Raw genomic sequence first — 15493 nt, 5'->3', positions numbered from 1 at the left:
ACCATATAATATGCATTTTCTGATATCGTGGCAATACAATATGCGGTTTCCTATATTGTGACAATATGATATCAGTCGGCTCATATTGGCAATATATTGTTTATATTGGTTGGTAAGTATGGTTTGCGTAAAACGCACTTATCTTCCGACAGTCATGTCAACGAACATATGTAATAGTGTGTATTTACCATCTTGTGGCCATAGATAAAACATAATAGACAATCAAAAACGATGCCGGGTAGGACGCCTGATCCGTGCCTGCCAGCTACGAATCTGCGATGTTAATTACGCCACCAAATGAAAGGCGCCGCCACAAACCCCTGAGTGTTACCTTTGTTGAACATGATACAACATCACGTGCAACGTCCAGCCTGCGCCTTCCATAAATAGCCTACGTTGGCGGCATCTCTTCCGCTGTGACGTTCAACAGGTTATGAGCCCTCGTCAATTCCACTGACATAACCGTTGATGTGCAGTCATAACGACCTGACACTTTAACTAGTTTATCAGGCTGGCACAGCGTCTATTCATCAATCTTTCTCTTTACGCGATCATAGTGCCCATGGCCTGACGACAATTCAAAGCTTCGATCAAAAGGATGGGCACAACATAGAGAGACACCTAATCTCTGACCGAAAAATACCGACAACCTCGGCACAAAGACCATGGATATCATATTCCAGATTCCAAACTCGAAACTGAGACTTCCGCAAAAGCTCTGGCCAACAACCAACTTCCGCTTTGACTGAACAGCGTATTGGTCCTTGATTGAAGCCATGTAGCTACCTGACGGTCCTGCTGCCGCTATTTGGAATCTTGTAACACTACTGATACGGCCTAATGTTTGACGGCTTCAGCCTCTGTCTGACAGCTGCTGGCATCATCGACCTTGACACGGGATCCCCTGAAGATGGGTTATTTTAAACGCCCCCAGCCAGATTCAATGTTGGGATAAGACTATGTTACTATCATCCTTTCTATTAACACCCACGAATTATGTCAAGCAACACTAATTACGAAATCTCGATGCCAACTACGGACAAGCTCCGTGGCATGGCCAATTGGCCTGAATGGTCAACCAAGGTCCAGCTTGCGCTAGTGTCAATGGGTCTTTGGGGCCATGTTAAAGGAGAGGTGATACGGCCAGCAGATGATGCAGCTGATTGGGTCAAGAGCGATTCTAAGGCTATATTTTTCATGATCAACAACATGACGGAGATAACGCAGCAGAAACTAAAACAATCCGGCTGGGATGTAGACATCGCAACATCCGAAACCACTTGGAATCTGTTGAAGTCCTCTGTTACAAAGATTACGGATGAATCCCTTGCTGATCTCTTAATGAAATTCCCACACTATAAGCGCAGGGATTTCACGACGTTCAACGCATATATTGCAAAAACACTGTGGGCTTGGGATACGATTGTCAAAGCTGGGGGCTTAGACGATAAGTTCTTAGTCATGACCTTGATGAATGGTATCAAAGACACCTATCCGGAATGGTATACCAACTGGAAGCACGATTGTGACAGAGGCAAGTTTCCAACCAAGCAGGACTTCCTACAGTTTCTGTCCGCTAAGGCGGATGACGAAGAAGCTGCTGGAGCCCCTATCAACTTGTCTATGCAAACACCCAATCAGCTACCACGATTGCCGGAAGGGACCAAAGGGTCGGACCAGTGTCACATCCATGTTAACATGGCTCACACAAATGATAACTGCTGGTCGCGACACCCAGAAAAACGACCCTCTTGGCATAAAGGCAAACGAAAAGGCAAAAATTCTGGCCGAGTCGGTAATCCAGATATCATCCAGCCGATGAACCTTGCAATTCTGGCGACCGCCTTATCATCAGATGCCGTAGTATTGGATTCCGGAGCTGCGGAACACTGCTTCAATGACCTTAAGTGGTTTACACACATTGACTTCCACGATGAAGACAGTCGCTATGTTGGGCATAATAACGTCCCCTATGGTCGTCAAGGAATTGGAATAGTGCAGATTACGGCGAATGGGAAAACACTTATCCTGCACAACGTTGGATACTGTGCGGTTGGTGCCGCAAATATAATCGCGACGAGCATCTTGGAAAGGAGCTATGGTCTGGTTGTTAATGGTCAAACTAAGGAACTGGTTTTTGCAAGTTCAGGGCATAAGTTATGCTCATATGCATGGAAATCAGGAATAGCTGTTCTTGACATTGGACCACAATCCAAGTCACAATGCAACTTTTCTGTTCTTCCCAATCGAGCTACAACTAAGAATGTTGATTACGGCCTAATGCACCACCGGCTAATGCATGCTGGTGTAGAGAGAACTAAACGAGCTTGCAAAGCAGCTGGGATCCAATTGAATGAGTCATCTATTAAGGAATTTCACTGCGAGGCATGTTATCTTGGCAAGGCGGATGCTATTATTAGCCGGGCCAAGTTCGAGCCAACGGCATTTCTTAGTCATGTCTACTGGGATCTGCTACAACACACACCAATTGGATACGGAGGCTACCGTTGGTCTCTTCACGGCATAGACGGATATACTGGCTTCCAATGGATCATGTTTTTAACCAGGAAGAAACACGCGCTGCCGAAACTAAAGGAATGGAAGGGGAAGGTAGAGAAGATGAGTGGCGGGCATCAAGTTCAAGTCTTTGTCTTTGACAACGGCGGCGAGTTCAAATCAGATAAGGCCGCTGAATGGGGCACCAAGGAAGAGGTCAATATCAAGTATACAACACCTTATGCCCATGAACAGAACGGCAGAGCCGAAAAAGCTGGTAAAGACATTGCGGCTGGAGCTCGCACAACACTTATTCAGCTACAACTACCCCAAGAACTCTGGCCTCTCTTCATGGAGACCAGTGTGTACATTCACAATCTCCTACCGGTACGGCGGTACAACTGGCAAAGTCCGATCCAACGGATGTTCAAAATCATCAACCTGCCATATGAGCCAAATCTCCAGCACATCCACACATGGGGTTGTAAAGCCTACGTCACAATCCCCAAGGAAATTCAAGTCAAGAGCCAGAAAATGGCCAACAAAGCCAAGATTGGCAATCTTGTTGGCATGGAAGGTCTGCATGGCCACGTATACAAAATATGGCTTCCGGATGAGCAACGCGTCGTCCGGGCCCGTGATGTGCGCTTCCATGAGGAACCCAACAATAAAACACGCACTGAAACGACGATCGAATACGAAGCTAAACTCGTCGAGCCAGACCTTGAAGGCTCCGGAAAGATCATCTACACAGAAGTGCGGAATGGGCTAGGCACAGACCTAGGCAGAAAACAAATAGAGGAACATCATCTGGGTCCGTCTGGCACAATAACACCAGAAACACATTCAGCAGACCGGGGTTCACTGTCCCCAGATATTAGGCTGGGAACACCTCTCGAATCGCCACACAGTATGCTGTCAGATATTGATGTGGTTGAACAAATCGATGACAGCGGTGCTAGCCAAAGCCAGCATGAGCAGCTTCATCAAGACACAGGGCCAATAAGACAGGCACCTGCAGACGTGGATAAGAACCCACGATCAGAAACACCGCGGAACAACTTGCAAGAACGAACACCACCCTATACGCCGGCCCAACAATATAGGGGAGACCAAACACAGATTCGGAACCAGCTTGCCCAAGAAGAACAGGAGGACCTGCTACAGGAACAGCCCATACCACCTGCACGGGCAATGCATGGCACAGTTTCCGAAGAACAGGATGTTGAAGATCCAGCATCGGAACAGCCGATGGGCCAGGGGTTAGTGTCTGATCAACACAACCATCCCAACCATTCTTCACATCGTAGCCTGCGTAATCAACCACGACGGGACTACTCAGACAATGGCGTTACAATTGCTGCAGAAAGAGCAGCCAAGTACATCAATCTAATATATCGAGAAGAAGACATCATACAGAAACAGCCAAAACTCCGGCTAATACCGATGTGGTCGATCATAAAGATCAGGGAACATCTTAACCAACCACGAGTACCAAAAAACTGGTTTGATGCCCGTATGCGAAATGACTATAAGTCAAAGTGGCTGCCAGCAATGGAAAGACAGTTCCGGAGCCTCGCTGAGATGGACGTCTGGACCCTTGTTGAACTGCCACCGGGCAAACTTGCGCTTGACGGCCGATGGGTGTATGATGAGAAATATCCAAAGGATGCCGATCCCTACGCACGAGCCAGATGGGTCGTACGAGGTGATCAAATCAAAGACTCATACGCCTTAGAAGATCTCTATGCAGCAGTAGCACATATGACATCAGTGCGACTCTTCTGTACAGTCGTTGCTCTCTTGGACTTGGCCTGGGCCCAATATGATGCAGTGACTGCGTTCCTAAATGCAAAGGCACGACAAGAAGTATACATGAAACAACCACAAGGCTTTGGTGATGGATCCGGACGAGTGTGTCTGCTGAAACGAGCACTCTATGGACTTCCAACAGCACCACTGTGGTGGTTTGATACAGCCCGCGCATATTTGAAAGAGCTAGGATTTGCGCCACTGGCATCAGAGCTCTGTCTCTTCCGACGAGACGATGGAGTCCACATTCTTCTATACGTTGACGACATGATCATTGCGGCGCCCACTAAACAGATGGTCAAGGACACAGCTGAGTCGATTGCCTTGCGATTCAAAATCAAGGAAATCGGCGAGGTGACAGAGTTCCTAGGTCTTGAAATCAAGAGAGACCGATCACAGCGCCGCATCTGGATCAGCCAAGAGAAATTCATCGATAAGATTGTAGAGAAATTCTTCCCTGACCAACAGCTTAACAAGGCACAGAGCCCCTGGCCTTCGAAGACCGAGATCCCGGCTAACTGGAAAGAACTGGATGTCGCGATGCCATCCACAGACTGGCTTGAACGTACTGGCAGTCTGAACTTTCTATCCATGGGGACGAGACCTGATATCACATATACCGTACAACGGCTGTGTGAAGCTAATCAGGGCCCAACCGAGATACACGTCCAAGTACTGAAACATCTCTTCAGATATATATCAACAACCAAATCGTATGGCATTTGCCTCGGTGGTAGTTACAGAATCACAGATCTCAAGCTCCGTGTATATGCGGATGCATCCTTTGCAACGGACCCAATGACCCGCTTCTCAACAGCAGGCCATATTGTCTTCGTTGCTGAGGGACCAATCCATTGGAAGTCGGCCAAGCAGACGCTCGTGACGACTAGCACAACCGAGGCTGAATTCATCAACCTCACACCAGCGGGAATGAGCATATTGTGGATATCGCAATTCCTCGCTGACCTGAAAATGCCGCAACCGAAGCCATTAGTCCTATTTACAGACAGTCAGAACGCCAGGTTGGCAGTATTAAATAAGAACAACACGGCTCGTACGCGTCATATTGATATCCGGTACAAGTGGATCATCAATCGTACCAATGATGGGTTCTTTCAACTTCATCAAGTCGGTACAGACGAGATGACAGCCGATGGATTGACAAAGGCACTTACGCCAGTTAAACATGCCCAATTTATCAGGCAACTCAACCTGGGCAAAGCCCAAGTCACTCGCTGAGTTTCTCCTTTGTATTAGTTGCTAGGAAATATCATAGATAGCTTCAGTTAGTTAGGTGTATTGTCAGGCTTGGCTGAGGGGCGGTGTTGAACATGATACAACATCACGTGCAACGTCCAGCCTGCGCCTTCCATAAATAGCCTACGTTGGCGGCATCTCTTCCGCTGTGACGTTCAACAACCTTAACTATGTGCCTAACCAACTGGCTCTTTGAGGACTTTGAGCTCTTCTTTTCTCTAATGCGATCAATTTGCTGTTCTCATGCACGATTCTGGCGAAAATATGCCTGGTGCATCCTGCGACAATGCCTCAACAGCGCCTGCATTTTGTTCAAACACTGCAACGGAAACGTTCAACACCATCCGATGACCTTTTGGCGCGTTCCAGCCAACAACCATTGGACACAGACGAGAGCTACGCCTCTCAATGCCAGCCTTCGCCACCTCGCACGGGCTCTGTAGCCTCTTGCGCCAAGCCAAGAACATCATGGATCTTCTCTCACATGCCAGACGAGGATATCGAAACGAGATATTACAATCAACGGACCAGGAAAGAAGAATGGCGCCGCAAGTATTGTGAGAAGACATATTCTTGTTCCGGTGGAACTGCGGCTCCAACTAAGCACCTAACGGATCCTCCTCCGGACGGTCATGGCCTCCCAAAGGGCGCCCCACGATCGGCCAAAGTAAGAACCATACGAACCATTCTCGAACAAGCTCGTCTTACGGCCGAGGAAAATGTCCGAAAACGCCGTCGACTCAACAATCATTACGGAGACTCGGTCGACCCGGACCAGCTTGAAGTGTTGTACGTACGGTTTATTGCCGCCTGTTCTCTTCCATTTCGGCTTGTGGAATGCGCAGAATTCCGTGCACTACTATCCTACGTTAATGCCGATATTGATACTTGGCTTCCAGACACACACCAAACTATCAAGAAATGGATTATGCGCCAGTATGAAGATCAGAAGGAGAAGGTCAAGCAGCGCATTCAGTCGGCAAAGTCGAGGATTCATATCAGCTGCGATCTCTGGACCTCTCCCAACTCCCTGGCAATCTTGGGCGTAGTTGCTCACTATGTAACGGAAGACGGCAAGCTGGAACACCATACTTTGGCCCTAAAGGACATCGACGGTGAGCATGATGGTTCTCATCTCGCTGCGGCAATTATGGAAGTGGTTGAAGATTGGGGCTTTGCTTCTAAGTTGGGCTATTTCGTCATGGATAATGCAACCAATAACGACACAATGATGAAGTCGCTTTCTCTTGGTCGGTACACTCACAATTCACAATTTCTTTCGAACGCCGCTAACATGTATACATGATGTATAGCCCTTCTACGTCAATTTGACATACAGTATGATCCCAAATCTCACCGACTCCGCTGCCAAGGTCATATTATCAACCTAGCCGCCAAATCCTTCCTCTTCGTTACCGATAACGAGACGCTCGAACACGAAGATTCCAGTCTGCACAATGTGACACTGAAACAGATTGAGGCGTGGCGGCGGAAAGGCCCACTTGGTAAGCTTCACAACTTTGCCGTTTACATTCAGCGAAGTGTTCAGCGCAGCCAGAAGTTTATGGCTATTAGCCATAACCGCAGGCTTGCGCGAGACAACGACACAAGATGGAATTCGTGGTATACCATGCTGCGAGCGGCCTTGAATCTTAGAGAAGCAATTGATGGCTATTTCAACAAATGGGTAGAAGCAGATTGCGCTGGAGACAGGCTTTCTGCAGAGGACTGGACCATCCTCGAGAAGATCGAATCTTTTTTAGAGAAGCTCAAAATGACGACCAAGGCTCTGGAGTCATCGTTTGCAACTCTCGACCATGTTCTGCTGGCTATGGACTTTGTGTTGGCACAATTCGAAGCAGGAAAAGAGGCATATACTGACGATCCGATCATGGCACCAATGTATAACTCGGGCTGGGCGAAATTGGATAAGTACTATCGCCTTACTGACGAATCGCCTGCCTATGTCGCAGCTATAGTTCTTCATCCCTCGCATAAATGGCATTATATACACGAGAACTGGAAGAGGGAATGGATTGAGTCATCGGAGAAGTTGATTGAGGCGCTGTGGGGTGAATACAAACCCGTGGAATCACTTCCTCTCGCCGAGGCACCATCCACGACTACGAACGAGTTCTTGAAATGGCGAAACAAGCATCTACAACCGGCACCTATCAGGGACGAGTATGAGCATTATTGTAGGTCTGAGCGGGTGTATGGGTTTACCAGTGCCCTTACATGGTGGGTAGAGGAGACGCAGCAAAAGACCTACCCTAACTTGAGCAAAATGGCCGTGGACATACTGTCAATTCCTGCAATGGCTGCCGAGCCTGAAAGGCTCTTCTCTGGGGCAAAGATAACCATTACAGATCGTCGAAATCGCATGGGGAGTGATGTAGTTGAAGCATTAGAGTGTTTGAAGTCATGGTTTGGGATATCAGAGTTTCAAAGCACTATGTTGTAGTTAGTTACGACAGTTGAATTATATCCTTAATGGTCACGTGCAATATACGGGATATACTGTCATATTGCCAATATGTTGGATTCTTGGCAATACAATACAATATGGACCAATGGCATATTGCGTAATACAATATGCGCCGCTTGACAATACAATAATATTGCGAGGGGGTCCATATTGCCAATATACGTATTGTTTATATTATTTACCACACTGATGCCCAGCACATCGAGAGCGGCCGGCCACCCATACTAGCTTATCGGAAGGCACCAACCGGAGGGGTTGCTGAATATGTAAGCGACTATGTTTGTATATGCATTGAAACTATCTAATTGCGTTTAGCAAGCGTTGCTCGATTGAGCAACCTAAGCCCAGCAAGATGATTTTGAGGACGGTGAGCCGACAGAGGAGCCTCTGGTCGAGCTTGGTTTTGAAGACGAAGAAGGGAATGACATCGAAGGAACAAGTGATGATGGCTGGGATGCGGTCGATGACGACATATATGATGGAGCGTTGGAGTAGTTAATCCTTCTGTTTTCTATGTTGAGACGCAAATGTCGCCGGGGTTTTGGTGCCTCTGAAGCGCGTAGAGTGAGCATGCTGAAGTTCTTTAACTGGCATGCTGCCGGTTGAGTCTACTTGAGCTCCACCAGCGGACTCATGGATGCCAGCTGACGATAAGCCCACCTAATGAGGTTAGTCTTTAATTTTGCCGAGTTGGCTTGGCTTCTTACAAACTCCATGGCATTTTTGGTCTCGTCTTTATTTTCGCCCTCCTGCCCTGCCTCTTGCTCTGTGTCATTTTTGTCTCTGATTCCGTTATCGATACTGTTCGACACCAAATTGGAGAGCGAATGTTCCATCTCACCTAGTTCTTCCATATCTAACTTATTGCACGTTAATCCTGGCGAAGAGGTATTAGTATCTGGATCGTATTGCTCAGTCTTAACATGAATCTCTTGTTTAATTTCCTCTCTTTTGGTCTTGTTCCCCCTTTCGATGTCCTTCTCCTGCTTGATCCGCTTCTTGTGGACAAGGGACGGAGTCTTGTCCTCCTCTTTGATCCTCCGTTTCCTGTTCTCCTTGGGGGGAGTCGAGTATTTATCTGGCCTCAGCGGCGTGATTGGCTCCTGCCTGTTAATCACCTGTGTGGATGTCAAGACAACGAGAACCTTTAACTGCCCAGCTTGATTGCTTGAAAAATGCCCCGAAGAAAGCATACTGGAAGGTGTAATGTACTTGTCGGTGTTAGAAACGGTGACGATCTTCTTGCCGGAGAAGGCTGATGCGAAAGAAAGATTCCAAAGTCTTTTGTTGGAGGCATTAATACTACTTGGAAGTGGACGTAGGTGCTCGAACAGCGTCTTGGTAAACGATGGCCAGGTAAGTAAATCTACCGAGTTGAACTTGATCACGGTGTCTTTTAGAGGCAATACCGTCTTGGGAACCTCGACCACGAGGCCATTAAAGTACCTGGCCTCTAAACTCACAAGCAGAAGACTGATGTGTACCCACTGATAGCCTGTGCGCTGCCTCGTAGGCTTTCTGGTGCTGGCTTTGGAGTTCTGTATGGCTTGGCTGGCCGCTGATGCGACTGCTCCGAACGGTGGTTGCCTTGGGGCATGTAATCGGGCTTGTGTATCGGCTCCGTTGAGGACCGACACAGTGTTCGGAAGTAGTTGGGCGTGCCCAACATTGGCAGATGACGACGACTTTGTCCTGTCGCGCAGAAGCTGACTTGCAGGACTGACTGGCCGTGGCGGGGAGTCTTCGAGCTTAACCACCTCATTATGGGGACTAGGACGTGCAGGAGTTCTAGATCTGGCTTGACTCTGAGAGGAAAAGGGGTTCGCTAATCCGCATTGTCCGCAATAATTCTCGCCAGAATATATGGTGGTGAAGAGGTCATGGTGTTTCTTGCCCGCTTGTACACAGTAGATGTGCTCAGCCGGAAGACTATGAGAAGTCATTACAGTCGAAGAATTTTGGAAATGCAGAGAAGATGACGAGAGGAGGAAGTATTAATGGCGACAAGATTTTAATTTTTGCAGGCCATAGCAATACTCCTTGTGCTTCGCCTGATTCGCCAAGCGCTTATTGAGCCGGAGTACCATGCGCTAGTCCGCTGCTGGCCCGACGCGGGACCACTGCGAAACCTCACCCTAGCCCCTTAAATGTTGCTCGTTTAGAATTCTGACATAGGCAGGATGTTGCTGTCGTCCAATAACGAGCACATGAACACATCAGTGAATGACTACACACAATTTCCAATAGATCCGAACAACTTCTTAAGGATTTTGACCTATGACCGGGAATTAATTGGTGGTGCGAGATTCTGTGTCCATGTTATCACCCATGATACCAAGTCTTGTGCAACGGATACTCCAGTAGTACTTTGAGATCGCTTTACCAAATTCATAAGTCATCCGATAGACTCACTAAAACAATGGCAGAGCCCGAGTTCCTCTAGCTCTCTAAAGATGTTTGGAATTTGTCTATTGGGTAATAGCAGCTGTCTACCGAGCTGCTGTGATGCAAAAGCTGAGTCTTGTCTACCATCCCGGGTAGGTCTTGTAGACAAACTTGTGATCTGGCCATAAAAAAAGTACCGCGCGGACCCGCTGCTAGTTCGCGGTGACTTCTTTCTCACAGATGCGATGTACTCATTGTGGGGAGATGTGGAGCGCTGGCCTCTTGGTACCCCTGCAACAAACCTGACATGGGGCTTTTGCAACAGTGCACTCTATCGGCCTCCGTACCAGCGGCGATTCCGAAGAGCGCACCAGTTATGAGAGCCACGGTGCATTTCCCACCGCAACGTCACCAATCCAAGCCCGGTACGGACTACACCCGACGCCAGTCGCATGATTCAAGCGGCTGCATCAGGAGACGCCAGCCCCTTCGCGACGGCCACAAGTGTTACCAAGCTATCGACAGCTCATGATACTGCAATAAAAAGAGGCAGGCAAAGGAAGTGTAAGACCCCAAGATGCTCGAGGGGCAAGGCAGCCCAGTGAACGCCTCTGTGGTAAGGCTGGCCTGGCTTGACTCACGGGCTTGACTCACGGTACACCCTCGCCCCAGACCGCTCTTGCGAGTGACAGGGCCCGAGTAGCGGTGGCGTTAGGACTTAGAACTTAGAAGCGGGGCATTGCGTTGACAGATCTGCCGTTAAGGAGGGCTGACAGCTCCCAACACAGGCCTGAGGCTTGTTATATATATTATTTACATGGCGGCAGTGGGATTGTGTACATAAAACGCCTCACATAGTGGAGACAGTGCGTGGTGGTCACTCGTATACCCATTAAATCTACTACCAAGAAGATATATATCTTTATATGAATCGTCTGCCTGGCAAGTTGGCAACGGTGCAAGATGAAGCCCGCTTTCAGACCAAATCATCTTTGAGTATTGCTCGTGCTTCTTCGTGGAGTCTAATCCGGGGATATTATATCGGCCAGTCAGATAGTTACAATTCGGATAAGTTTCTATCAGGAAGGTATAAAAGAGTTAACAACACCCGCTCCTATAGCCGTTCGATAAACTCCGCATCTCTTCTATCGAATCCGATTACTATTCGGAACCTGTTTGTTTAAATACCATGGCACCAAGTACGACTACTGATACACTGTCCTACTTCGAGGCAAGCCTTGGAATTCATACTACTATTGGGCTCTTTAACGTTCTTGTCGGCCTTATGGTTGCTGGCATTACGGGCGGGTTTACGGCTCTCCTCCTAGTGCCTATTATCGCCTCCGCTGCGTTTGCCCCAGCCCAGGGTTTAAATTATATTATTAAGTATACCGACTACCCGGTTGTCAATAAGGCAGTCGCTGACGTGTTCGCCAATCTCGGGTGGACAGTAAGTGCGATCGCTTCTATTCCTATCTCTCCCGCTCTACCTCTGTCTCTATCCTAATTCTAGTTAGCTTACTTTAATAGATTCACGAAGCTGGACTAGCTTTTTATGGCTACCTAGTTCTAGCCCCTATTCTATATGGTGGCAAGCGTACAATCTTTTTAACGCTTTTCTGGACGCTCATGCTCGTTACTATAGCTATCCGCATTGTGGTTAATATAGTTGAGCCGCTCTTTATCCTTGGCCATATCGCCCCGGCCCTATATAACATCGTTATCGCCTGTGACGCTAGGATCTCCTTTACGGCTATTGCATTAGCTGAATGCGTGACCTCTATATTCTTACTTAAGACGTTCCGCTCGACCTACGAATCTTTACTTTCCGCGCTAAGGAGCGGCAAACTATACCACTACCTTATGTGTAGTACACAGATCCGCCTCACTATGCTCGCACTTATTAGCATCTGTCGCGCTATAACCGCCTCGCTTCCCGGAAAGTGGTCTACATATAATTGGGGGGTGGCTCAGCAGCTTGATAAAATGGTATATGCGTTATCAGTTCTATTTCCGATAGTTATGTTGTAAGTTTGTCCTCCCCTTTTTAAATTTACTAGATCTTCATAATAACCAGAGAATACTAATATGGAGATATCACTAAATAGCATCGATATCCTTTCCTCGCGACTTATATCCGCCGAGGAGTGTAGCACGAGAAGTGTTAGCCTCGGGCGTCCCGACTTTGCATCATTCCCCTAGACCTAGACGACTATAACAAGTATCCAAAGATGAAGAAGAGAAGGAACTCCTTCGCTGCTGAGCTTGACGCGGCTAATCTAGCTTAGTCATGGTCCCGGCCTGCCCAGGCCGGACGGAGGCGAGAGCGCAAGCCGAGCCACCATCGGGGCTCGGCCGCATTACAATGGCGCGTTCTGGGAAGGTATACCATTGCGGGGAACTGATCTAGTTAGCGCTTCGTGGCGCGGTGAACTTTGGATGGGGACTTTCGTCGTCGCCGCTCCTTGCTTGGGAGAAGCAAAGCCGGGAGTCATCCTGCCTTGGCGGATGAGAAGGGTGTCGATCGCGCATGCAGCATCGCCTCTACGGAAGTGTAACAGTCCTGGCCGAGTATATTGACAACTGGCTAGGCGACTACTACGAGTATCTAAAAGGTAAAGAAGAAAGAGAAAACAGAACAAGAAAAGGAAAGGTCGATGTAAGGGGCATGGGGCTTATTCCTCTCGCGCAACTGTGGCGATTTTGGCATGAGGAAATTCGTTACCATATCGCAGGGCTTCCTGATATGCTAATAGACCGTAAGATCAAAAGGTGGCCGAAAAAAGCACGTAATTTCCATTGAGGTTGCAAAAAGTGGTTATTTGGGTGTGGTTATATATGGGTGTCCAGCACCATCTTTAGATGGTGCGAGCTCGCAAGTTCCAAATAAAGTGGGGCGTGGCACGGGTAGCGCGCCGCCACGACGGTGGAACGCCACAATTTGCAGCTGCTCCCGTGTCGGAAACGATGTGGAGACGGGTAGAGTTTCGGCAGTTCCGGGCCGTCCTGGGCCATGATGCTGGAACAGCAAAAATTGGCTTGGGCACCCTCCTTGAACATGGTACACGCCACAGTTTGTCACGGCTTGGTCCGTGCCTACAATAATTTCGGTCAGTTTCAGTATACAGGTTAATCAGATAGTTGTACGGATAAGCTATATCAGCTAGGTATAAAGGAGTGGCATCCGCTGCTATAGCTGTACGATGAATTTCACGTCTCTTCTATCGAAACCCATTCTGTCTTTTTACATACTATGGCACCAGGTACGACTACTCATACACTGGCCTTCATCCAATTAAACGTTGGAGTCCTTAGCATTATTGGGCTCTGTAACGTTCTTGTCGGCCTTATGGTTGCTGGCATTTCGGGCGGGTTTACGGCTCTCCTCCTAGTGCCTATTATCGCCTCCGCTGCGTGTGCTCTAGCCCAGGGTTTAGATTATATTAAGTATACCGACTACCCGGTTGTCAATAAGGCAGTCGCTAACGTGTTCGCCAATCTCGGGTGGACAGTAAGTGCGATCGCTTCTATTCCTATCTCTCCCGCTCTACCTCTGTCTCTATCCTAATTCTAGTTAGCTTACTTTAATAGATTCACGAAGCTGGACTAGCTTTTTATGGCTACCTAGTTCTAGCCCCTATTCTATATGGTGGCAAGCGTACAATCTTTTTAACGCTTTTCTGGACGCTCATGCTCGTTACTATAGCTATCCGCATCGTGGTTAATATAGTTGAGCCGCTCTTTATCCTTGGCCATATCGCCCCGGCCCTATATAACATCGTTATCGCCTGTGACGCTAGGATCTCCTTTACGGCTATTGCATTAGCTGAATGCGTGACCTCTATATTCTTACTTAAGACGTTCCGCTCGACCTACGAATCTTTACTTTCCGCGCTAAGGAGCGGCAAACTATACCACTACCTTATGTGTAGTACACAGATCCGCCTCACTATGCTCGCACTTATTAGCATCTGTCGCGCTATAACCGCCTCGCTTCCCGGAAAGTGGTCTACATATAATTGGGGGGTGGCTCAGCAGCTTGATAAAATGGTATATGCGTTATCAGTTCTATTTCCGATAGTTATGTTGTAAGTTTGTCCTCCCCTTTTTAAATTTACTAGATCTTCATAATAACCAGAGAATACTAATATGGAGATATCACTAAATAGCGTCGATATCCTTTCCTCGCGACTTATATCCGCCGAGGAGAGTAACACGACAAGTAATAGTAACGCGACAACCACGGTGCCGACATAGGACCGCCACTCTGATGGCGCAAACCCGGATTCGTGGTTGATGTTGAGGTACGTGATCATTTAGTTGTCGATGTCGGCCTGTTTTGCGGGCTGAGTGCCAACACGGTGAAAGACTAGCGGAATCTCGATGAGTCTTGGGGACGGAGGCCATGTAATTAAAGAAGACGGGATGATCTGCCTGGATGGTTGTCGCAGACCAAGGCGCAAATCTGATTCTCTCAACATCGCACCGGACAATGACGGCTTGAATGGATCCTGTTGTACTGCTTGTGGCTGGCGCTGCTGTAGCTGCTGCACTTGATTCTGAGGCTGCGGGAGTGGGAGCTTGGGGCGTTGGGACTGATGGAGGTGAAATGTCTAGTTCTAATGTTTCCCAGGTGTGGTCTTCATTGCGTGGTGTCTCGCTTGGGGAAATCAGCATGTTAGCAAACACCCGTCGCGGCCCGCTATCCACCGCACTTAGAAAGGCGATACCAACCCGCGTGATACCAAGCTCACCCAGGTGACAGAAGCCTGGTACCAAGGAACGACTAAGACTAGGAGATTTATTATTCGGCATATCTTCCGGCCCTTCGTGCTCTCCATCGAGAAATGCGAGGGCGGCAACATGCTCCGTGCTTAGGCGCAGATCTAGCCCACTGTGTAGTCTATTAACAAATACGTTGGTTAACATATATTAATATATGGACTTTATAGTGAGGCGCAAAACTGCTCTTGAAGGCACAATCGAGGTTCTTCCCGAAGACATGCTCAACCCTATTTATCACACCATCCTCCCCTCAAATAGGGCATTTTCGGA

General features: G+C 48.1%; 4 protein-coding genes across 4 annotated transcripts; 3 read left to right on the top strand and 1 right to left on the bottom strand.

Annotated features, from left to right (window-relative positions):
- Positions 1 to 1026: 1026 nt before the first annotated feature.
- VFPPC_12230 (transposase) lies at positions 1027 to 5547 on the top strand (the record flags this gene model as incomplete). Its single annotated transcript, XM_022428815.1, has 1 exon — positions 1027 to 5547. The coding sequence occupies one exon, from the start codon at positions 1027 to 1029 to the stop codon at positions 5545 to 5547; it is 4521 nt and encodes a 1506-aa protein (XP_022283943.1).
- Positions 5548 to 5851: 304 nt separating this feature from the next.
- Positions 5852 to 8029, top strand: VFPPC_12423 (ribonuclease H-like protein; the record flags this gene model as incomplete). The annotated part of the gene is made up of 2 exons (XM_022428831.1): positions 5852 to 6815; positions 6879 to 8029. The coding sequence occupies 2 exons, from the start codon at positions 5852 to 5854 to the stop codon at positions 8027 to 8029; spliced, it is 2115 nt and encodes a 704-aa protein (XP_022283924.1).
- Positions 8030 to 8548: 519 nt separating this feature from the next.
- Positions 8549 to 9996, bottom strand: VFPPC_18214 (TPR domain protein; the record flags this gene model as incomplete). Its single annotated transcript, XM_018290370.1, has 2 exons — positions 8549 to 8713; positions 8761 to 9996. The coding sequence occupies 2 exons, from the start codon at positions 9994 to 9996 to the stop codon at positions 8549 to 8551; spliced, it is 1401 nt and encodes a 466-aa protein (XP_018135826.1).
- A 3695-nt stretch (positions 9997 to 13691) lies between these two features.
- On the top strand, positions 13692 to 14048 carry VFPPC_18213 (hypothetical protein; the record flags this gene model as incomplete). The annotated part of the gene is made up of 2 exons (XM_022429861.1): positions 13692 to 13955; positions 14040 to 14048. The coding sequence occupies 2 exons, from the start codon at positions 13692 to 13694 to the stop codon at positions 14046 to 14048; spliced, it is 273 nt and encodes a 90-aa protein (XP_022285138.1).
- Between the last annotated feature and the right edge of the window lie 1445 nt (positions 14049 to 15493).

The sequence above is a fragment of the Pochonia chlamydosporia genome (assembly GCF_001653235.2).
Source record: "Pochonia chlamydosporia 170 chromosome Unknown PCv3seq00008, whole genome shotgun sequence".
Classification (NCBI taxonomy): Eukaryota; Fungi; Ascomycota; class Sordariomycetes; order Hypocreales; family Clavicipitaceae; genus Pochonia; species Pochonia chlamydosporia.
Note: the sequence above shows the minus strand (reverse complement) of the source record. Positions and strands in the feature narration are given on the sequence as shown.